At 41.1% G+C, this 23125-nt stretch overlaps 1 protein-coding gene across 1 annotated transcript in view; it reads left to right on the top strand.

Annotated features, from left to right (window-relative positions):
- Positions 1 to 4565: 4565 nt before the first annotated feature.
- The window catches only part of asic4b (acid-sensing (proton-gated) ion channel family member 4b), a 59282-nt gene continuing 40722 nt past the window's right edge, over positions 4566 to 23125 (top strand). The window contains exon 1 of the mRNA XM_052130832.1: positions 4566 to 5159. Coding sequence (XP_051986792.1) covers positions 4566 to 5159 — 594 coding nt within the window. The remainder of the gene's footprint in view (positions 5160 to 23125) is intronic.

Genomic DNA, 23125 nt, shown 5'->3' with positions numbered 1-23125 from the left:
GAGCGGCTGATGCGTGGAAAAAATTGAGAAGTGGGGCGCTATCATGGAAGCTCATCAGAGAACTCCAGCAGCACTTACTTTCACCTTAAATATTTCTCAAGCTGTACATGAGTGTATATGAAAGTATGTTTGTTTGGAGTGGGGTGATTGGATCTCTGTTGGTGTTGTCACCTGGGGTGAGATTAATAATTCATGAGCTGTTTGGTGAGAGTCAAAGTTATTCTCCTGGCATGTCAAGATTTTGCTACATGTCATAGCATTTTTCAATGCCATGGTGCATCGTGTAACATTCCCCACAAAGTGAGGACAAATGACAGACCACTTCTTTTCTCTTTATGATGCTCTTAGATGTTTTAATAAATATGAGATAAATATTCTGTCTTCAGATCTGTCATGACTGAGGCTTTGGAACTTCTCGACTGATTAAGTATCCAGAGTAGATAAGGGATTACATGGCTATACAAGGCTTGTTTTTATGTCAACGAGTTTTAATTCTGTTGACTGAGTTGTTTTTATGTTCCAAGTCAAAGAACAATTCACCTCTGAGACCCACCTCATTGTTTTTCTTGAATGAAACACTGCCAGACCAAATTACTTTATGATAACATAACCAATTCTGTTCAAAACTCAGACTTGCTTTTTAAAGACATATGATCACCAAACAGCACCCCGGTGACCTCAGAATTTCTTCTGTTTTCTCTGTTGAATTGGATGAATCTTCTCAATGGAAAAGCCAGATAGATTTTTGTATTACAAAACTGTACATAATACATGTTAGACACTTTCCAAAGGATTTTCTTTCAGAGGATAGATGTAACCAAATGTCATGGAGTTGACCTTGTTTGAAAGAACTATTTTGATCAGAGTAGTACACACTTAAATCACAAAAAGCATCCAAGCAGGGCACACTCTGTTTCTGTAGGCAGCCTTGAGTTTAAAGGACTTTTAATTTATTGTACTGAAAAAACAGCATTTATCCTTGTGTTATGTAGGTTATCTAATGTGCTTCAGTTCAAACAATGATAAAGAACATGTATATTGTGCTTATGATTAAAGACTATTTCCAAAGGAACCAAGGATATGCAGCTAAGCATAGGTGTGTGTGTGTGTGTGGTCCCACTGATCCTTAATCACTTGTTCACACATCTGCCTAATCAATGGTCTATCAGTCTCTCTCTTTTGCGGCAGGGAGGGAGATTGATCTTCAGGAGTCGCCCCACACTCGTTACAATGCTTTCGGTCTTCATTAACACTGCCATTAGTCACACATTGTTACTCTCTTACACAAAAGCAACACAAAAGAAACATTTAGAGATTGGAATAAACTACAGTATGCAACTTGGCAAGACATCGCTCACACATGTAAATACATACAAAAAATGCAGATGTAGTGATAGCTGTGGTTTTGTATGTTGTTTAGAATATTTTTTGAGACTTCTATGCTCAGAAATTCTACATGTCAAAAATATAAACAATTTATCAGCTACAAATAATGGTTTGATATTAGTGAATGTTTCTTTTCCTTTTTTGTTTTTCATTAATCATGTTTTAATGCATGCATATATGACTGGTCCTGCTCAACCCGCTCTGAGCAGGATTCAAACTGGGGTCTCTAGCATGGAAGGCAGGCGCGATAATGAGGAGGCTAAATGCTACAGCTCCTAGTGTCAGCCACTAATGCACCTCTTGAGCCCAGGGGAGTGAGATTTACACACTGTAAAGCTACCCAGCATCTGGCTACCATTACACATAGATTTAAATAAACTGTTCATGATAAAAGAAGAGATAGGTACACTAGTTAAATGGCAAGATCCATAGTAACATCTTACCCCATTTACAGTTTGGCTAAAACATGCCCTGCTAATGTCAATATGTGTTCAATGAACATATTCTTTTTCTGGAAGAACATTGGACACGGTAACGGTAGTTCCCCTTCTGTCACTCACTTGAAGTGTCGATGTAGTGACACTAGGGGTCCCTCTTGAGCGAACACCTCTATTCTTTTGAGAAAAGGCCAATGAGAATTGGCAAGTGGAATTTGCATGCCACTCCCCCAGACACATGGGTATAAAAGGAGAGGGAATGCCCACTCTCATTCAGATATTTTCTTTGGAGCCAAGCAGTTGTACTATCAGCGAGCTGAACACTACTGCTGTTCCATTCACCTCTTTAGAAGCATATGCTGTTGCATATATGGTGAATTTACAGTGACTTTCTCTCCTTCTGCACAACGAGTGCAGATTTCACCCTTGTGCGCTTCGACAGTGCTAAAAGTGTGTATATTCCTACTAAAGAGTATATTTTCTCTATTAGAGCACACACATTGATGTTGAATGTCTTTTTAAAGACGTGTCTTTATAAAGATGCCTTTCCGTCTTTGTGTGATTCCTGGACGTGGTTGTTATCTCTCTGCCTTCAATAGCCACAGGCACTGCCTCATGTGTCTGTGCAACGATCACACAGAGGCAGCGTTTGTGGGTGGTTCATGTTATAATTGCAAGATTATGACCATGGCAACGTTGTGGTAGTGGCTTTCCTTCTTCCAAAGTGGGAAAGCCACTCTAGCCGCCCCCGCGCTGCACCTTCTACCCACGGGTATGAGGCTGGCCCGGCTGGCACTGGAGGTGATTTGGGGAGTTCAATGCACGCGGTCTCGCCGGGTAATTCCCCCCGGACCTCCCGTTCCCCAGCATGCTCATTTGCGCCCGTCCGGTTTTGAAATGAGACCAGCCCGCCTCATGGCCAGCTTGACATTTCTTTCAGGGCCTGCGAGCAGGATGAGTCTTCAATTGCTGCATTGGAGAGCACACTGGCGATGTTGGATGCTGAGGACTTGACTGGGCTGCCACCTTCGGGTCTGCTCGCCCAATCTGAGGCTGACGCAGAGCTGACCACCATGCTTGACCAGGCCGCCACGATTATCGGGTTGGACTGGAACCCTCCACCCTCCCCTGAGCGCTCGCGACTGGATGATTTGTTCAACCCATCGCAGTGGCTGGCCAGGACCATCTGACTTGGCTATGCGATTCAGTTCGCCAGGCACCCGCCCCGGTTCAGTGGCGTCCACTTCACTTCAGTGCAGGGCGAGAACGCCACCACTCTGCATGCGGAGATAGCAACCCTTCTTTGCAAGGGCGCAATAGAGCCTGTCCTTCCAGCCGAGATGGGTGAAGGGTTCTACAGCCCATACTTCATCGTAGCAAAGAAAGGCGGTGGATTGCGTGCAATCTAGGACCTGTGAGTTCTGAACCGGCCTTACACAGTCTCCCGTTCAAGTTGCTAATGCAGAAATGGGATGCTAGGAAATGGATGCTATGAAACCTGACTGGATGGATGCTAGGAAATGTTTTTTTAAAACTCATAAAGTATTCTGTTAATTTCCAGGTTAAAATAATAATAAAAATCCCAGATTTTCATTTTGGTCTTAGAATGTTTGGTCTTAGACACTGTTGTCCATATAGACCATACATAGTCACATGCATTTGATCACACCTGCAGGGCAAATGAGAGATGAAGAGTAAAAAGAAAGAGAGAGAAAGGATAAGAGTGAGTGAGTAAAGAGAAAGAGTGCATGTGGCAGTGGTGGAGACAGTGAGCGACCTCTGTAAGTGCATGTAACAACCTGCTGCTGTGAGAGAAATAAAAGCTCTAGTGTGTGATGGTGTGTGTGTGTGTGTGTGTGTGTGTGTGGGGGGGTCTTCTCCACTGAGGGGAAATAACCCCTGCCTTCTCCTTTCATGTAATATTAAATATCTCTCCTTCTACTTCTCTCTCCTCCCCTCCTCTCTCTTGTAGGGCATGTAAGGAGGGCAGCATCCTTACTCCCTTTCTTTCCTATCAACTCTCTCTCGCTCTCTCTCTCTCTTTCTCTCTCTCGTGCGAGGGGAATTCGGGCTGCAGCTACGTCAGCCAAAAGCAAGCAGCTGAGGAGAGCTGTGGAACTCACATGAGTATCTGTCTCTCTCAGCTCCAGCACATGCCTCAACTCTCTCTGGACTCTCTGGCACATCCTGGGGCACTGACACACTGAACAAAGCATTTCCTCCTCCTCCTCTCACCATCTGCACTCTACTCCTCCAACAGCAGCATTGGACCACAGCTCAGACCAAGGGGAAAAGAAGGAGAAAGTGGAAGCAAAGAATGGACGAGAAGAAGAGACAGACAAGAAAGAGCATCTGAGGAAAAAAGTACAGTGTGGAGTTAGGAGAGACAGAGTTCTGGGAAAGAGAAGATAGTCAGAGAGAGAATAAGAACAGACTAGAAATTGAGCAGAAAGGAATAGTACTGAAAGAGTGAAACAGAAATGAAGTGAGGAATTGGGGCTGATAAAGAAAAAGATCAGAGTTGAAACTGAAGAGCAACATTTCTTATAAATAGGAAAGGACACATCTAGGTCTGGGAGAGAATATAAAAGACGAAACATTGCTATCATCAAAATTTTCTAATACATCCACTGAGATATAATAGCAGAGGTAAAGGAAAAGAGTAAAGCCTCCAGGAAAGATCAGCAGGAGAGATCAGAGCAATTTGTAAAGGGCTCTCCACGGGCAGCCCTGGTAACCCACATGCCCATCGAATTTGTCTGCAAAATTACGTTTGCTGAGGGGGACGAAACCAAAGGGGCCCCAACAGAAGCAGGTGGGACCAGCATGCTAGATGACGGCCTTCAGCGACAAAGAGGGGGCATGGCTGATCTGGCATCCTTCGCAAGCTCCTCTTCATTACATGGTCTGGCTCGGGTGTTGGGTACATCGGATTCCGGGCGCATGGGTTTGAGACAGACGCTCTGGGCACTGGCCCTGTTGATGTCCCTCAGTCTCTTCCTGTACCAAGCGACATGGAGCGCAGCAACCTATTTAGAGCGTCCACACCTGACGGCACTGAGGGAAGAGACCCGCCGTGAACTCACCTTTCCAGCAGTCACGCTCTGTAATGTCAACCGATTCCGCTTCTCTGCCCTCACAGATGCAGATATCTACCACTTGGCTAACCTCACCGGCCTGCCACCCAAGAGTCGTAAAGGACACCGGCCAAGTGAGCTCCAGTATCCCCCCCCTGACATGTTAGATATTTTCCAACGGACTGGCCACCAGATGGAGGATATGCTGAAGAGCTGCAACTTCAGTGGGCAGAACTGCTCAGCCGAAGATTTCAGCGTGGTGAGTAGTGCAAGTTGAAGTTTGCTGTCAAGGGTTTTGGTTGAATTTGTTGTTTGGAAAAACTTTCTCTTTGCAGTTACTTCTTTATTTGATTATTTTAAGCACAATACCTCCAGTATTAAACTTTATGAGAGATGGATAAAAGCTAAAATGTTTGTGTGGATTGAGAAATCTGAGCTCTATCTCTCTGTGTCATACACACCACAAAAGGGGTAACAGACAACAGAACAAAGCAGTTTTTTTAACATCTCAATTTGAGCATTCTCTCAGACCTGCCACAATTCTCTCCACATTCTCTCCATTCCTTTCTCTTCCTGTTGCATCATAGTCTGTCCCAAATGATGCAGAGTCTTATTTTGGCCAGGGAATGGATTAAAAATTCAGGAGATGGACAAGCGACATGATTCCTGCATTAGCCCTTGAGGAGACCCATGCTGAACTCTCCAAAGAAGGCTTCCCCTCCTACCTTTTTATTTTTGTCTTGTCAGGATAATGTAATGCTCTTCAGTTTTTTTTATGGGATTTCAGTCAGTAGTTTACTCTCAGGGCTCCTCCTAGCAGTCTAAAGAGGGTTAGATCAGAGAGATGTTCTGTAATATAGACCTTATAAGACTTTAATTAAGGATATCAGTTCTCTGAGCCCACCCCATATAGCTAATATACTAATTTTCTATTCTCTGTTCCCTCCTTGACTCTCTTATACAGTATTATACAGTATATTAATTGTTCATTATGTCCCATGAATTATAAGTTTGAACTGCTTTCATATGGTTGTCTGTGCTCTCTTTTGTTACATGGTTTTGGGCACATTACTGCAGTTTTGTGCGTATGATTAACTGTAACTTAACCTTAAGAAACAAGTATTCTCCCAAAAGCATTCAGCAGAGCTAAAGTACATTTCCTGTTGTGGAAAACCAACCTACTCTCCAGATCTGTTACAAATTTGTATGCTTTTGGTGAACAGTGTTCAAATAGTAATCAACAACAACTGTTTTTTTTTTGTTTAGTTTTTTTTTTACCAGCCATGATACTGTTTTTTAAAGTTTGTCACATGTAAACAAATGAAATAATAATAATAATAATAATACAAATCTAATGGTAAATTTTCCACTGAGGTAAAAGTCAAAATGTTGTGTGCTTTTATTTAGCAGAGAGATTGAATCGCTTTAATTTTATTCATGTTTGTTATGGTCGAGGGTTTCTTACATTTGATTTAAACCAGTGGTTCTCAACCTTTTTTGAACAAACGCCCCCCTGACCTCTTCATGATCCTCTTAACGCCCCCTAAAAAAAACAAAAACACTTCAGAAATACTATTACAGCCAAACAATTGCAACACTGATACCTGAAGTAAGAGTTTTTGATCAAAAAAAAAAAAAAAACTGAAACAGAAGTTTCTTATTGTATTTAAACTACATGTAAAAGCCTCAAGTTGAGTAATATTGTGTTTGGAAAAAAATGCAAAAACACATGGATTGTTTGAAAGGTATTGCAAATGTATTTAGAAATTCAAACAAATTCAGGCTCACACACAATTTTTTTTAAGATGAACCAATCACGTGAACAATAACGTAACTAACCTTAATGGCCAATGAAAAAGCAGCGGTCGTTCGCGCACTCAATTAGGCAATATATACTAGGCTTCAAATTTGAATACCCTACAAACGGTCATTTGATTTCAAATGACGAACAAAGACGACAACAGCTCGGCCACCTGAACTGAACCGAAGAAAAAACGATGTCAAAAACAGCCACTTTTTTTAATTAATTACGGTCATTAGTGTGAGCCCTGAGCACTAATTATGCGCCTAATTATGTATTCCGTGTTATGTACAGAAAAAGCCGGTGAAAGCGCGCCTCTATTTTGCGCTGAAAATTCACCGCCTCTTAAAAGCATGTGTAACTTAGGGAAGCGGCTCTCCTGGCATATCCTCCTGGTGAAGTGGCAGCAGTAATCCGAGCAAGACGAAGACATAGGCTAAGGAGAAGAGCTGAAAAGATTTTTGCGCAGGCCGCCTGTTGAGTACCTCTGAGTAACGCCCCCCCATTTGTGCCTGAGCGCCCCCCTCTCTGCTGCCTCGTTCACACCGCCCCCCAACACTGTCCAAACGCCCCCGTTGAGAAACGCTGATTTAAACAGTGTTTTATACTAGTCACTAGCAGATCTTTCTGATCTTACATATTTAATTCAGTGTGCATTTAATATTAAAATTTAAATTAAATATCATTATACAATAGTTAGTTCCAGTCCTTTAATCTGATTGGCCAAGTGGCATTCCAAGAGTGCTGATATTCTATATAACGGTAAAAGCACACTTCACTGTTTCAGCTCCACTTGTCTGTGTTCATGGCATGAGAGCAGTCAAAAACATTACAAGGGTGAGAGGGGGGTTTTATATGAATAGGAGAAATCCAAATGGCAGCAATACGAATTCAAATCCAAATTTACATTTTAAAGAGTCAATAATCTTTTTAACAGAGGCATCACGTGTCAGTTTACTCGAACGCATGCACATTACATGATTTGAGTCAAAGAAGCACAATTTCTGATACCATTGTTGTCAATTTTTTATTTTGTTTATTATTTGAAATATGTCATTTGAAAGTAATCTTGTCCAACAGTTTTTGAAATTTCAGTCTTTCTACCATTCCCCAAATAGATAAGAGCTGTACCTGCATGACTAAAAAATAGCTGCCTGGAGGTGTTATAACATGTCTGGAGAGTGACCTGACTTGCCTTTAAGGGACTTTGAAGCGGTGCAGAGTAGATTCAGTGCATTCAGAGCAATGTTTTTTTCCTGTAGGTGAGAGTGGATTAGGGAGTGGAGTTGTGTGATTTTGCCTGCATTAAGGACCTGCTGAAATTTTACATCTTTTTTTAAAATGTACTTTGGTAAGAATACATTTTACACCTACTCCTGACCATGTGTAAATTTGTTTCTGTTTCTGTTGGTGGGTGCCCTAACAATACCCACACGCAATAAATGCACATTAACTATAAACATTTTTTTATTAAATTATAAGAATTGTAATTTTGTTTTTATTGCAAACTGCCCATTTTCAACAAAATGTAGACAAATTCTATTGAGATCAACCAATCAGGAAGATCCCAATTACCAAAGCTTTTTTCAGATAAAAAAAAGTATTTGCTTCAAATCAACTGTTTTAATATCGTTAATTAATATTCAATAGTCAAGGCTGAGAAATTTATATAAAATATTTTTGGAAATGCCTATGGAGAAAATTAGTAGGTAATATCTTTTGCTTTTCTGTGGGTGCTTGGCCATTCTTGTGGGTGCTCATTCCCCGAGCCCCCATTAAATGAGTAATAGATACTCCGTTAACCATGCAAACCCTTTTCAGATAAATATTCAATAGAGCATAATAGATTTTTTTATGGTTCTCCCACAAAAATTGCCCTGACAAGTTGTACATCGCTTAGGATAAAGCAGTTGGACAGCGGTCAAAAAGCTGGCATGGAATCCAAATTTTGTGCTAAGCCATGTTGCAGACTGATCACACTGACTATGTTTACATGGACACCAGAAAGCGGTTTACTGTGAGAAAGCAGGTTATAGCAAGAAAGCAGCATTCCGGTTTACATGCATTGTATAAGTCAATAAGCAGCTTTATCCACAGCAACGTCATTTCCACGTTCCTCTTGTGTAAATGACAAAATGGCATCAAAGAAAGACTTCTGTCTTCAGAACTGCGCTTTCTGCAAAAATCTTTGAATTTAAAATGTTCTTAAGTGCATGTAAACATGGACACACACAGTGAATTCGGTGACTGTAGGTTGAAATTTCTTCTTCTGAAATCGGTCTGTGCTTTGTTACCGATATTCGAAGCAATGTCCCCGTTAGCTGAAGCTGAGAATAACATTTAAATTCAGTAGAATTGATCCGACAGCCTTTGGAAGCAACATGTAGATTTCCTGTGTGATCATGTTGGATTTGTAAATGTTCCATAGAGCATCTTGTGTGCTTCAATGGTAGCAAGAATATTTTTTGAAACTTCAGTCACTTTTAATACATTCATGTGTTTTTCCAGGTTTAAATCAAACAGATTTTCAAAGTAGACTCAGTCTTTTGGTTTTGATCAATAGTCTCAGTCTTTTGGCTTAAGTTTCTCTGGTTCCTTTAATTTTTCCTTGACCACGAGATTTTGATATCCACAGTACATTAACAATTATCATAGAGAAGTTGTTTCAGCTTCTGAAATAGCTACTCATGAGTACTGAAATACTCCTGTATTCGTGTCTATCAGTAATAAAATCTCTGTAATTGCCCCTTTTACTAGGAGAGAGGTGAAAACTTCGGACAATTTCCCCCACTACTTTTCATGCACTCAACAATAATTACATGCTTTATAATGATATATTATAATTATATAGCCAAAATGAAATATATGTAAACCAGTTTGCTTATAGGGTGTATCTCAGGAAACAGTTCTCATTTGCATTTCCATTCAAATAAGATTAGTTTGAATGTTTTAAGTGGCCAGAGATTCAGATGTGGAGGTAGCATCATCTCGGTTGTCAGAGATAAATGTAATTACTATTTATGGCATACAAGGAAGTCAGCAGTAATCATTTCTGTAAATAATGATCACACAATGACCTTGGGAGAAAAAGAATAAGCAAGCCCAGTGGAGGTCAGTGGAACAGTTCTCCCTTTTCCCTCCATCTTTCAGCTCAGTATTATTTTGCATGCTTGATTTTACACAATAGAATGGCAAAGATTGGTAAAACTCATGAAAAACATTCATCAGAGCTCTCTGATGCTGGGATAGCAATGGATGGGTCTGTCTCATCACTCACTGGATTTAAATAATCACTCACTCATTCTCATACTGCAAATACATCAGTTCACCATAAACTGACAACACACCTTAAAGGGACACAGATGTTTTTCAAATTATTTATTTATTATATGTTAGCAGATTACGCAGATGTTGCACATCAAAAACAATATTGGAATTTTTTGGAAAATATTCTTATTCAGGTTTTAAATCAACATCAGTGGAAAAATAGAACATACAACGCAATGTTAGGCTGTCCAACACCTTTGAAATGTTTGTTTGCAACATGCGTTTATTACGATAGATTTAGGCTTATTTAAAACAAGACACAGTAATCACAAATATCATTCATTGTTACTGTAGCCTATTTTAAAGTACACTTTAAATTGTTGTTATGTTTGCTGACACCTAGCAGCGTAGATGCAGCATCATGCAAAAACGGTTACTTATGTCATGCACTATTTGAAGTAATTTATGATTGATTTATTTCATGAGGTGAAGCATGTGACAAATCGAGTAATATTCAGCAATGCCCATGAACGTGCCCAGCAGCATATGTAGAATAAAGCAGCTATTAAGACTGATATGACACTAGAGTCTTCAATTCAAGTGAGTGTTTTGAACATATTTTTCAAAATATATTATTCTACTATTATTCTATAACTTTTTTTCTGTTTGAAAGTTTAACAATTTGCAAAAAATAAATGAGTGTACCTTTAACAGACCAGACCACTTATTCATGATTCAACATTGCAGAATAACAGTTTCAAAAGTTATAAAAAATGCAAAATAATATTCACAGATGCAGAGTACAAATGCACATGGTTTAAAAATGTTTGGGGTATTATACAACAGTTAGCTCCAGTCCTGGTTGTCCAAGAGTGCCTTTGTACAGTCCAACAGCATTTGGATGCTGCACAATTTGTATCATTCTGCTCTCATTCTGGCTTTCAAATTTTAGTGTGGATTTTGATTCGCAGGGCCGTAACCACAATATACATTGACTTGGGCACTTTATTTCAAGCTTTCTGTGGCCATACAGCAGCATAGTGATGTACAGTATGAACTACGTTTGTAGTATTTTAAAAATATATATTTTTTCACTTTACACCTTGACAGTAGTGTTCGATATGAATGTTTTGTATGGAATACAGAACTGTTATGATTCGTGAAGAACAGATTGTCTTAAGATTTACTAAGGGGTAGTAAACAAACTATCATTTTACATCTGCAATCAACGGAAGTTGCTATATAATATTTTGGTAAGGGTTTACTTTTCAGCTGTGGGCCGGCTTTTACCTAAAACTGTGTTACAAAATGGTCAATCTCAAGAGTCTTATATAATTATCTAATTAAAAGCTGTAATTTTACGGCCGCTATCCACGGTAATCCAAGGCTAACTTGCTGACTAACTCTCTAATACCCCTGGTACTGTCCAACCAGGAGTAAGCCTCTGTTCTCTGTCCATATCTTGGGTTAAAAAAGTTTGGATACACCCATTTAAGCAACTTAGATGCACTATGTGTCTTTTACTTGAAGCGTTGTTAGGTTCACAATAATCAACTTGTACTTGTAAGAAAGCTACTCAATTAAAACTTATCACTGTGAAACGTCCTGCTCAAGTCACACTTGATCAGCTTGTTCTTCCAAACTTTCATTATTTCATTCATTATCGAGCTAGAGCTAGTACGGCAAAAACCGATGCCACTGTTACCATAGTTACAGTAGTGTTTACACCTGCTCAGGAAGACACGGGAGCTGAAACTCGGTTATGGTAAGGGGTGTTTTCCGACACACGCTCTACATGGTTGACCAATCACAACAGAGTAGGCCAGCTGACCAATCAGAGCAGACTGGGCTTTTCGGAAAGTGGACTTTAAAGAGACAGGAGGTAAATCAGAGTGTTTTGGCCAGAGCATGAAGTGCGGGGAAAATAAATGTACAGTATTTCTTGAGCAGTGTTGTCTGTGGAAGAGAATAACTCCCTTTTGCAAGGACTTTGTGCTTTTTAACTTTGCAGACCTTTTACATGCACAAAGAGCTGTTACACACTAAAGGAAAGGTAAAATCCAAAAAAGCATAATAGGGTCTCCTCTTAATTTAATTCACAATATGTCAAATTTCATGACATGCAATTCCGTCCATGTTTTCATAGGGCCCTACATCATAGGGCTGTTGTTCCATATATCAGCATGGCTGTGGGTCGCTTTAAATTACAAGCGCAAAATGACCTGTGTGTGCATTTTTTTAACGTATTATGATCTTCCAAAACACTAAATAATATATTTGGGCATTATGTTATGTGTTGGCTAGAGCACAGAAAGATGTTATCATTTCTTCTGATTTATGTCACAAAAGGGAAATCTTGGACTGTTTTTTTATCTGGCTTTAATGCTCTTTTCTGTTGGTTTTTGATTTAGCTGAGGATGTTTATCCGTTCTGTGATGTTGGAGTGGTGGTGGTGTAGTGGTCTAAGCACATAACTGGTAATTTGGTAATCAGAAGGATACTGGTTCGAGCCCCACAGCCACCACCATTGTGTCCTTGAGCAAGGCATTTAACTCCAGGTTGCTCCAGGGGGATTGTCCCTGTAATAAGTGCACTGTAAGTTGCTTTCGATAAAAGCATCTGCCAAATGCATAAATGTAATGTAAATGTGATGTTTTGCTTTTGAATGACTCTCACATAGCATTTATTAGGATAAACATTGTTTAAAAAAAGCTGAAAATAAGAAAAAAAAGTTACATTTATTGATTTTAGCATCCTTTACCCTCCATTCAGGGAACCTAGGTAACAGTCATAACCAAACCATTTACATGTACATTTATCATTTGGCAGACACAAGTTTTGACCAGCTTGTCGTGCAGCTCAGGAAAAATTATACTGGATGGCGGGAGGCGGAGTCATTCTGACACGGTAAGAACTGTTCGTCAAGCCAATAGCGCTTGGGCTATCTCTGAGTTGGCTCACTCAAGCTGGAGCTTCTTGACCGCCCGCAAGAGAACCTGTGTCAGCTCAGTCTCAGAGACTTTCATATGGTTTTCCTCCCTGCAGGGAATATAAACAAACTCATTAACTGGGTTAGACCAGGCCTCACCTTCAGATGCTGTGAACTATCTTGATCACATGATCGCATCACGGGCAAATTCAACGGACGAAGATGCTTGAAATGGAGACAGAGTGGTATGCAAGGCTTGCAACAGCGACAAATCTTCCTTAAATTCTTTGCGCTCTACATCCCGGCTCGCACACCTCCCTCATGCATTCCCTCCAGAGCCGTAGAAGGAGTATGGTGGGAGGGACGGTGACCGATCTCATCTTTCAAATAGATGGCTAGTTGGGAGTGAAGCGTCTTGAGTTCATGCGCTCACAGTGAATGCCATTAGTCTCACCGATCACCGCTTCCATGTGAGCTTGGACCAGGCATACAAAGCAGCACTCTTGTGCATCAGACAGAGGGATATAACGCTCACAAGGTGGAAAACATTTGCAAAATACCATCTTGAAACATATGTTGTTAAGCAAAATGCTGTTTTATGTGCTTTATAGTCAATAAAACAACATAATCACAATGCAATATCATTTCAAATGTGGAAGTGATAAAGTCTATTGTGTTCATTGGAGCACAAGCAGGGAGGTAAAAATAATCCATCCACCGTTAAGGTGTGCAGTTTCAACAACGTTGCAAAGATTCTGAGAGATATAATTGCGACCCTGAAGAGATCAATTCTTATGAAGTGGCTCTGTGAGTTTGTATGCTCGTGATGATGCACATATCAGGAGTGGAGCACCAAGCGCCATCTGCCAATAAATTGCCATGATTTTAAAGGGCATCAGAGATCTGCCCTCCTGGGAGGAGCTTCCCAATAGTGTCAGCTACACACAGGGCCATGCAGACATCGTTTACTTACATATTTATTTATTTCAATTCACATACAGTCATGCAGATGTAATACTCAACAGATTTCTACAAAATTATCAATTCACACAGAGAAGATGGTCTTCAGCATTCACTATTTTGCATTGTAGCAATGTTTGCAATTACATCCTTCTTGCTCATATCCTTCCTGTGCTACAGAGGATCCTCACCATTGGTCACGTCTTGATCTAACATGTCAAAAAGCATTGTTTCTGTAGTAGTCCCTGAACATGACTCTCCTCTGGAATCTGACCTACCTTCTTCATCTGCGATGGGTTCTGTATCAGGTGGCAATACATCTCCTACCAACAGTATCATCACCAACAGTATGATATGGTGTTTATTTGGCTAGGACTGCTTGGTCGATGCATTACAACAGTAAGCCTCAACAGACTGTAACTCTCAGTGGCCCAACTTCAAGTACACTACTACATAGCTACTTTTTCTTCAGACAAATTTGAATGGGCTATTTGTTATTTGGCAATGTTTTAAAAATATTTAAGGTAAATAAATTAGATAGATTACTGCAAGTGATGTAGACCTAACTTATTTAAGGTTAGTTAACTATAATGCTGACAAAATACTAATACTCAGCTAAAGTAGTTTAATGTCTGATTTAGAATTGCCAAACCACTTTGTGTGGTTAAAATAAATTGTGGGCCTATAATAAGATTTCAATAAAATTAGATGGACAGTTAAACTTACAAATCTGAGCTTGTAAAGGCCCTGGACTATTGTATTGAAATAACAATCAGTTGACTTACCCTCAACTACCAGTACATTTTGTGTCACAGGAGTAAGAATCGATAATTTACTAGGCTATATCTTAAAGCTTGTGCTAGTAAGTATGAACATGTAAAAAGTGGACAAATTATATATTTGCACATTTTCTTGTGACAGGTGACAAGTCGGCTAACGTTTCTGATATCCAAATATGATTGACTATTTTCACACTCTGGGTTTGGAATGTGGAAGTAAACGATTGCAGGGTACACTTCGACATCGGTTAATGGGAGACCACAGCAAAAATTATTTTCACTAACCCATTTGCTCCAAGAGCAAAAAAAAAAAACATCTATATTACATTTGAATGACTTTCCGGAAGAGAAAAAAATAGAGAGCAGTGGATTAAGACACATATATTGTCTCTCTCTCAGCAGTTGTAATCAAAACCCCATCACAAATGTGGTAACACATTTTCTTTTAAACTCAACTCAACAGTGACACAACACAAAGCATAATGTTATACATTTACACTCAATATTAAAAAATATATATATTTTATTTATTTTGCTAGATTTACACTTCTGAATACATCAGAAAAGTGTTTTCACACCACCTCCTTCCATATGGAATTGCAAGTAACCAGAGTAATAGTAGTACATCTCAAGATTTTATATTAATATTAATCACATGGTTTTTTTAAGCTGAAATTTTTAAGATTTTGGAAGGGCTAAAATTCGATTCTTTATATACGCTTATTTTCCTGTTACAATGCATTTATTTCCTTTCTTAGAAAAGTTTTGTGACAGTAATATTAATTAACATCTTCCAAACAACCGTATTAAGATAGAAATGCACTAAAATAACACCAATTCAAGTAACATTAAACAATTCCCAAAATGTAGTGTAAGTGGAAGGTTGATTTATTGAAAGAACTAGTTCCATCAGATTGTGTTTTCATGGCAATTTACATTAAATCTCTTAAACCCTCATCCTCCATGATATTAATGATCTAGGGGATATATGAATTTGTTGAGAGTACAGTGCATGTGTGGGAAATTAAAGACAGGTGCTTGTTTCCCTGTTATTATCAGAAGGTGATGATTCACTCCCTGGCATATAATCTATACAGTACATTTGTTATGCACACTGAGCACTCCATTCTTCTATTGATTCTCATAGGCAGTATCAAGCAAAGTAGAAGCAAAACACTTACGTAGAGGTTGATTGGTGTTCTGACTCCTTGTGTCGCTGTCCTACTTACATACCAAACGTGAATGTCACAGCAATGCCACAAGCATCACCAAACATTACTGCATAATGATTGTTTTCAAACAGGTTTCCTGAAAACTTCCCCCTTCTGCTATTGGTCAACCAAATAGATAGTCATGCCCAAACTTCATTGGTTTAACCAATGTTGCAACTGTATATTCTGGCTGTTAGGGATGCTCAAACAGACTAAGGACTACAGACTAGCCTTCTGATAGCACCACAGAGTCACAGCTGACTAAGCTGCAGTGGTTGTAGGCATTTCTTTTTGGTGCCTGAATATTTTATACTTAATAAAATGTAACATAAATAACCCAGTGTTCATAACTGATACAAAAAAAAAAAAAAAAAGAAGAAGAAGAAACATAAATATTATCATAAAATAGAATCAAAAGTGTTTGGTCACAAAGGTTCTTTTGGGTATTCCCAATTATTCTTTTCACCAAACATTTTTTGACAGTTTAATAGTTCACTGTAAAAGTACACATATTTTCTTGTTAAACATAATGTAAATTTTCACTGTTAACTGTAAGGTAAATTATATATTTGACTTAAAAAAACATGTTTTTTTATTTGTTATTTTGTACAATATTGTGCCATAAAATTACATACACTGTTTGTTAAAACCCTTTAAATTCTATGGACCCTCTTAAAAGTTTGTTTATGCTTAAAACATTAATATCTCCATATACATATGTCAGGCATATGAGGTATCATTTGAAAGCAATTTTAACTTTTCATATATAACCATTACTTCTGTATTTATGTTACTTAAAATAAAAAAACAAGGCCTCAAAACATTTGCGTCACAAATTAGTGCCCCTAGAGGCAATGGGTTAGAAATATTTTAAGTCATTTATCAAAATGAAAGCTCTCATTCTCAGGAATGTGACTGTACAGATAATTTTGTTGCCCAAATACCACAGTTTGAACAAAATATGCCATCCAGAAGGAAAAGCATGCAAAACAATTCTTCATAAAATATGTTTTTGACTATTGATGATACAATATCATCACAAAGTGGAAGATCTCAGCTTTCTAATGACACCTATATTGAGCTTCTAGTCCACTCAGAGGCTAAGATATTCAATGAAACAACAAGGGTGGTGCTTGAACTAAAAATTAGACTGAATGTAACATCAGCACATCTGAAAGGGCTAAAATGCATTAGAGCGCCACCTACATTTCAGATCTGTATATTGTGATGGAATGTGAGACAGAAAAAAATTATTTTCTAGTGCTTTCTGCGTCCTAGTCGAACAAAATAAAAAAATGAGGTTGAGTGAACAGAACCAGACTTACATGTTTACAAAGTTAGGACAATATATATATATATATATATATATATATATATATATATATATATATATATATATATATATATAATTCTGTTTATCACAAGATTATAAACACATACAATATTATTAATGAATAATTGGAGGGGTTTAGTTTTTTTATTTATTTGGGCAGTTCTCTGAAAAACTAAGACCAATTTTTTGCAATTTGACAAAAGTATGTGTTAATGGTGAGCGTTTAAATATGAGTGTGAAAAATTGCTGGCGGCAGCCCAAAAATGCACCAGAGTTTAAGTTAAATAACATGGTAAGGTAACGTCTAGTTACGTATGTAACCTCTGTTCCCCGATGGAGGGAACGAGACGTTGTGTCAGAGAAGCGACACTAGGGGTCTCTCTTGAACGCCGAAATATGCCTCTGACTTATGAATAAAGGCCAATGAGGAGTTAGCAGACAGTATTTGCATACCCCGCCCCCGGACATACGGGTATATAAGCGGGGCAAATACGGGAGTTCATTCAGGATTTTTCTGAGGAGCCGGAAATGGTCCGGCCACAACAGTGGCTTGGTTCAGCGACATGGCGGGGAGGACACAACGTCTCGTTCCCTCCATCGGGGAACAGAGGTTACATACGTAACCTAGACGTTCCCCTTCTGTCGCTCTCTCCACGTTGTGTCGGAGAAGCGACACTAGGGGTCCCACTTAAATCATGCCATGCGCTGAGCCATGTATGTGAACTACTGATACAGAAGCGGGCAGGTATTCTTACATGCAAACGCAACCAGCTGTATCAAGCTGCACGTACCCTTCCCCAATGCCTCATTAAAGTAATCAGAATCCTTCTGGTTACCCTAGTGAGGGGAACAAGGTGATGCTTGCCAAGCCAGGCTGGGCCTCTTTTCTCTTTATGTTTCTCGCATAGAGCTTCACGGCAAGTGTGAGATCTGAGAACCAAGTACGAGTGGGCCAATAGGGGGCCACTAAGGTGACTTGCTCCTCGTCCTCCCTGACCTTGCACAGCACCTGTGCAAGAAGGCTCACTAGGGGGAATGTATACTTGTGCAGCCCCGTTGGCCAGCTGTGTGGCAATGCATCTGCATCTGAGGGGAGCATCTGTTCGGGCATACCAGAGCGGTCAGTGAGAGGTTTCTTGGGAGGCAAACAGGTCTACCTGGGTCTTGCCAAACCGTTCCCAAATCAGATGGACCGACTGGGGGTGAAGCCTCCACTCTCTGCTGGGCAAGCGTTGTCATGACAGCGCGTCCGCTATCACATTGAGGTTGCCGGGGATGTGAGTGGCACACAGCGATTTGATACACTGCTGGCTCCAAAGGAGGAGAGGACGGGAGAGTCGTGACATGTGGTGGGAGCACACGGCGCACCAACCCGATCTGGAGGCATCGGTCATGACCAGGATGCGTCAGGACACCTGCTGCAAGGGTACTCCTGCCCGTAGAAAGCAGAGGTCTGTCCAGGGTTTGAAGGTTTGGTGGCAGGCGGTGGTGATTCTCACACAGTGCGTGCCGCGGCACCATGCTTGTCTCGGGACTCGAGTCTGAGGCCAGTGCAGAGGTGGTCTCATATGCATCTACCCCAGCGGCATGGCCACCGCGGAGGATGCTATATGCCCCAGGAGCCTTTGTGAAACGTAAAAAGGGACCACAGTGCCTGGCTTGAGGGAAGCGAGGCATTTCAGCACCGACTGTGCACGCTCGTTGGAGAGACGTGCTGACATTGAGACTGAGTCTAACTCCTATGCTGAGAGAAGAGATGCTCTGAACCGGGGCGAGCTCACTCTTTTCCCAGTTGACCTGAAGCCCCAAACGGCTAAAGTGCCTAAGTACTCGGTCTCTGTGTGCGCATAGTAACTCTCGGGTCAGGATGAGGGGACAGAGACAGGCCGAAGGGGAGGACTTTCGTACTGATACGCCCGACCGGCGAACGCGGACCGTCGAACGCGAACCGTAGAACGGGTCGGCGTCGTGGCAGGATCGAGACGTGAAAGTATGCGTCCTTCAGGTCTACCGCTGCGAACCAATCTAGATACCAGCCAGAATTTTGTTTCTGGGTGAGCATTTTGAACGGGAGTTTGGACAGAGCCCGGTTGAAAACTCGCAGGTCCAAGATCGATCGGTCTTGGGTACAACGAAGTAAGGGCTGTAGAGACCCTTCTTCATTTTGGTTGGAGGGACAGGCTCTATCGCGTTCTTGATTAGAAGAGAGGCAATTTCTTCGCGCAGGGACTGGGCATGTTCGCCGTGTACTGCAGAAAAATGGACGCCCACAAAGGGGGGCGGAGGCCTGGCAAACTGAATTGCGTAACTGAGTCGAATGGTCCAGTGCAGCCAGCGTGACGTGTTGGGCAGTGAGAGCCATGCCTCTAAACTCGGTGCTAGGGGCACCAAGGGGACGAGTATTTTGGACGTACCTGGCTGGGCTTCGAAGCGGTGCGGAACAGGTAATGCGGTGTCAGGAGGCAGTGAAGCGGCCCGAGGCTCTGGTGCTGAGAATAGACTCAAAGCACTTACCTTGCTCCGCGCACCCGGCAGGGGGTGACTGAGGAGGAGGTCTGGTGTTGGCGTCCTCTGGACTCGCCTGAACCAGCTGGCCGGGGAACAGTCGTGGGTCTGAGGGCGGGGACACCGCATTCAGGAACCGGGACTGTTGAGACCTGGAAGCAAAGTGCCATGAGAACGGCATTTGCGGGCCAGGTGACCCAGAGACAAAAGGAAATAGCTCTATAGAATGTAATGAATTTAACAAAAGATTCTCCTCCCGGCCCTCCACCGGGGAATGGAGCGGTCTTACCAGCTCTGGAGCTACCGTCTCGGTCTCTGGGTTGGTCATCACAGGAGCGCCTGTGAGCCTTCCGGGTCCTCGAGGGGGTCCGTGAGACGAGGGGCGTCCAACTTCTGCGGGGAGCTCGACGCTGGGGCTGAGAGCTGGGCCCACTCTCTTTGTTAGTTGAGGCAGAGCACCACTTTCTTTCTTTCTTGAAAGCCGCAGGAGGACGCCCTCAGCGAGCAGACAGGGCATGGCCCCTGGCGGCAGGTTTGCGGCAGGGCAAGATGTGTGAAATAGCCTCCGTCTGTTTCTTCACCTCTGAGGACTGCTGGGTGGAGTCGTCAAGTGGTGTTGCCGAATGGAAGGAGCTGGTAGACGGGGGGCATTTGGAGAAAGATTGCTTTGTCTGCCTCTTGTACTGCGACCAGGTCCTGTCCATGCGTTGCGTTTCTGGACCATGGGGGCGGCCATCGGCTGTTTGAGTGCAGTTCCTGCAGCACGTCAAGAACAGGACTACCCAAGTGCAGATTTTGAAGTGCCTTGGCCCGGTGGACTTGCAGGAGTGGGCCATGGTGTGCAGGGGGGAGCGGTCTGGGACAAATTTAAAAGGGTAGCGAGAGCGGAGGAGCGAGGAAGCTGGGCTTGCTCAGCTCGTCATGCACATCCGGGAAGGAACCGGGGGGGGGGGGTGGTTGCGGCTGTGAGCGGCGCACATGCCCGTGGAACCAATTAAGCCCGGGGAAGCATAGCAGACCTCCGTGCATCAGGCTCAGTGTGGGCGGCAGACCCAAAGGTGGTGGCCCAGGCGAGTTATCCGCATCCGACGCCGCTGTTACGCTCTCCGATGCAGCGTGATGTCATCATCCAATGCCGGGGAGCTCGAGGGACCGGACGGTAGGCCATTAAGCGGACCGCACTAATCCCAAGCTCGGGGGAAGCAGGCAAGCATGCCTGGATTTAAATAGGAACTTGGTTTGTAACTCGCAGCAGACTGCATGCACGACCATCGGCTCCAAGAAATTTTCTGAATGAACTCCCGTATTCGCCCCGCTGAAATACCTGTATGTCCGGGGGCGGGGGCGGGATATGCAAATACCATATGCCAACTTCTCATTGGCCTTTTTTCATAGAACAGAGGTATATATCGGCGCTCAAGAAAGACCCCTAGTGTCGCTTCTCTTACACAACGTGGAGAGAGCGGCAGAAGGGGAACCGCTGTTATGCGCCGTCGAATCCAACAGCATGCAGTGCGTCAGAGGAATAACGGGAACTGGTGTGTGACCCGCAGCAGACTGCATGCACGACCATCGGCTCCGAAGAAATTTTCTGAATGAACTCCCGTATATGCCCCGCTTAAATACCCTTATGTCCAGGGGCGGGGTATGCAAATACTGTCTGCCAACTCCTCATTGGCCTTTTTTCATAAGTCAGAGGCATATTTCGGTGCTCAAGAGAGACCCCTAGTGTCGCTTCTCCGACACAACGTGGAGAGAGCAACAGAATTAACTAATTAACAGTTTACGAATGTTGCATTTTTTTTTTCTCTGTTAAAATTACAAACATTGTTTTTCTGTGAACCTATAAATGGCTAACTTATAGATGTCTCTGCATATTAAGCTAGGGAAGGAGATTTATAAGTGTTATATAACATTACGCACATCACCTTCAATTAAAAAAATTATATTGAATAATTAATTATGTTTAGAATTAATTCTTTTCAGTGTAGCTCTGCACAATATGTTTTCATTATATCATTATAACTGTTGTACAGTAAACTACATCAGCAAACAAGCAAAACGCGTACATAAAAATTACACTAAAGACATATTCTCTTAGGAAGATTTTTAGTTTCTCATACATGAGCAAACACCCACAGGCTATCTCCCAATAGCCATTACAAACAATTTTGGTTGCAATGGGCTGTCTCTTCAGAAAGAGAGATTTATGCTTGAGAGAGAAATGATAAATAGAAACTGATCTAGAGAGATGGAGCAATAAAGACCAATAAAATATAAATCCATGGGAGGTTAAACACAGGTCAGTTTTGAAAAATGCCTGCAGTATAGCTTTAATAGAAACATAATTGAGCTCTCAAAGTGGTCATTGTCATTTCATCCCATTTTGAGTGTGGTAGTGGAAATATGTCATAACAAAAATACACAGAACTATATAATACATTTTCCTTTAGAGCTGAATTCTCAAAATGTGTTTTATGAGTGTCTCTTGTTTAGGTTATTATAAGGCAACAGTAAATTCCCACTACTATCTTTTTTCTCTGTGTTCGACTTTCATTATGATGTCTGCTGGATGATTTTCTTTATTCCTTGCAACTTCAAAGCCAAACTTGGTAAAGTTACAGGATTTAGTGATTACATTCTGGGCTTGCACTAAAATCAATTACATGTTTGAAGTTGGTTTAGTATGAATACAACATTTCTGATTACTCAGCAACATGCAAATTGAGGGCATCAAGACAGTGTTAGAGGAAGAGATGGATAGATAGATACTAAGGCGTAGTTCAAGAGATGAAGCTGATTAACTCAACTACTGCCTTTAGATGGTTTATAATAGGCTACTATTCACATTCCTATCTAATGCTGCTCGTGATTAAAGAAAATCACCAGGCTTCTAATTTACTTTCAAATGGTATCTCATTAGCATCTAATCATCTTCAATGCTCTCAAGTGTACAGAGATTTAATTCTGTAAAACAAGTTCAAGACATTCTTTGGCACATTGACATTTGCATTGAATATTGACAGAAACTAACAAGTGCGAACACGTGAGCAATAGATTTATTTAAAGCTATTTTTTATGTGTCATCCCATATGATGTATTGATATTCTTTGTGTAAACAATCTGAATGCACTCACTAACTGCCTGAAAGAACACATTTTATGCTTCTCAATTCTGATTGCTTGTTTGATGAAGCTTGTGCAAGCATTTAAATCACACACTAGAAAATACTCTGTAATGACAGATATCAAAACTTGTTTGATAAATATCACACAAACAAGCTAATTTGTTGTTCTCCAAAGCTACCAACATCAAAAATATCTGAAAAGATATGTTACCATCATGATCAAGGCTGTACATAAAATTGGCTTATTATTAATATTGCTTTATTGTGGAACATGATTTATTAAAGTACAATAAAAACATCCAATCACATATAT

Source organism: Xyrauchen texanus, chromosome 7 (assembly GCF_025860055.1).
Source record: "Xyrauchen texanus isolate HMW12.3.18 chromosome 7, RBS_HiC_50CHRs, whole genome shotgun sequence".
In the NCBI taxonomy this organism is placed as follows: Eukaryota; Metazoa; Chordata; class Actinopteri; order Cypriniformes; family Catostomidae; genus Xyrauchen; species Xyrauchen texanus.
The sequence above is the reverse complement of the archived record's forward strand: the minus strand, read 5'-3'. Positions and strand labels throughout refer to the sequence as shown.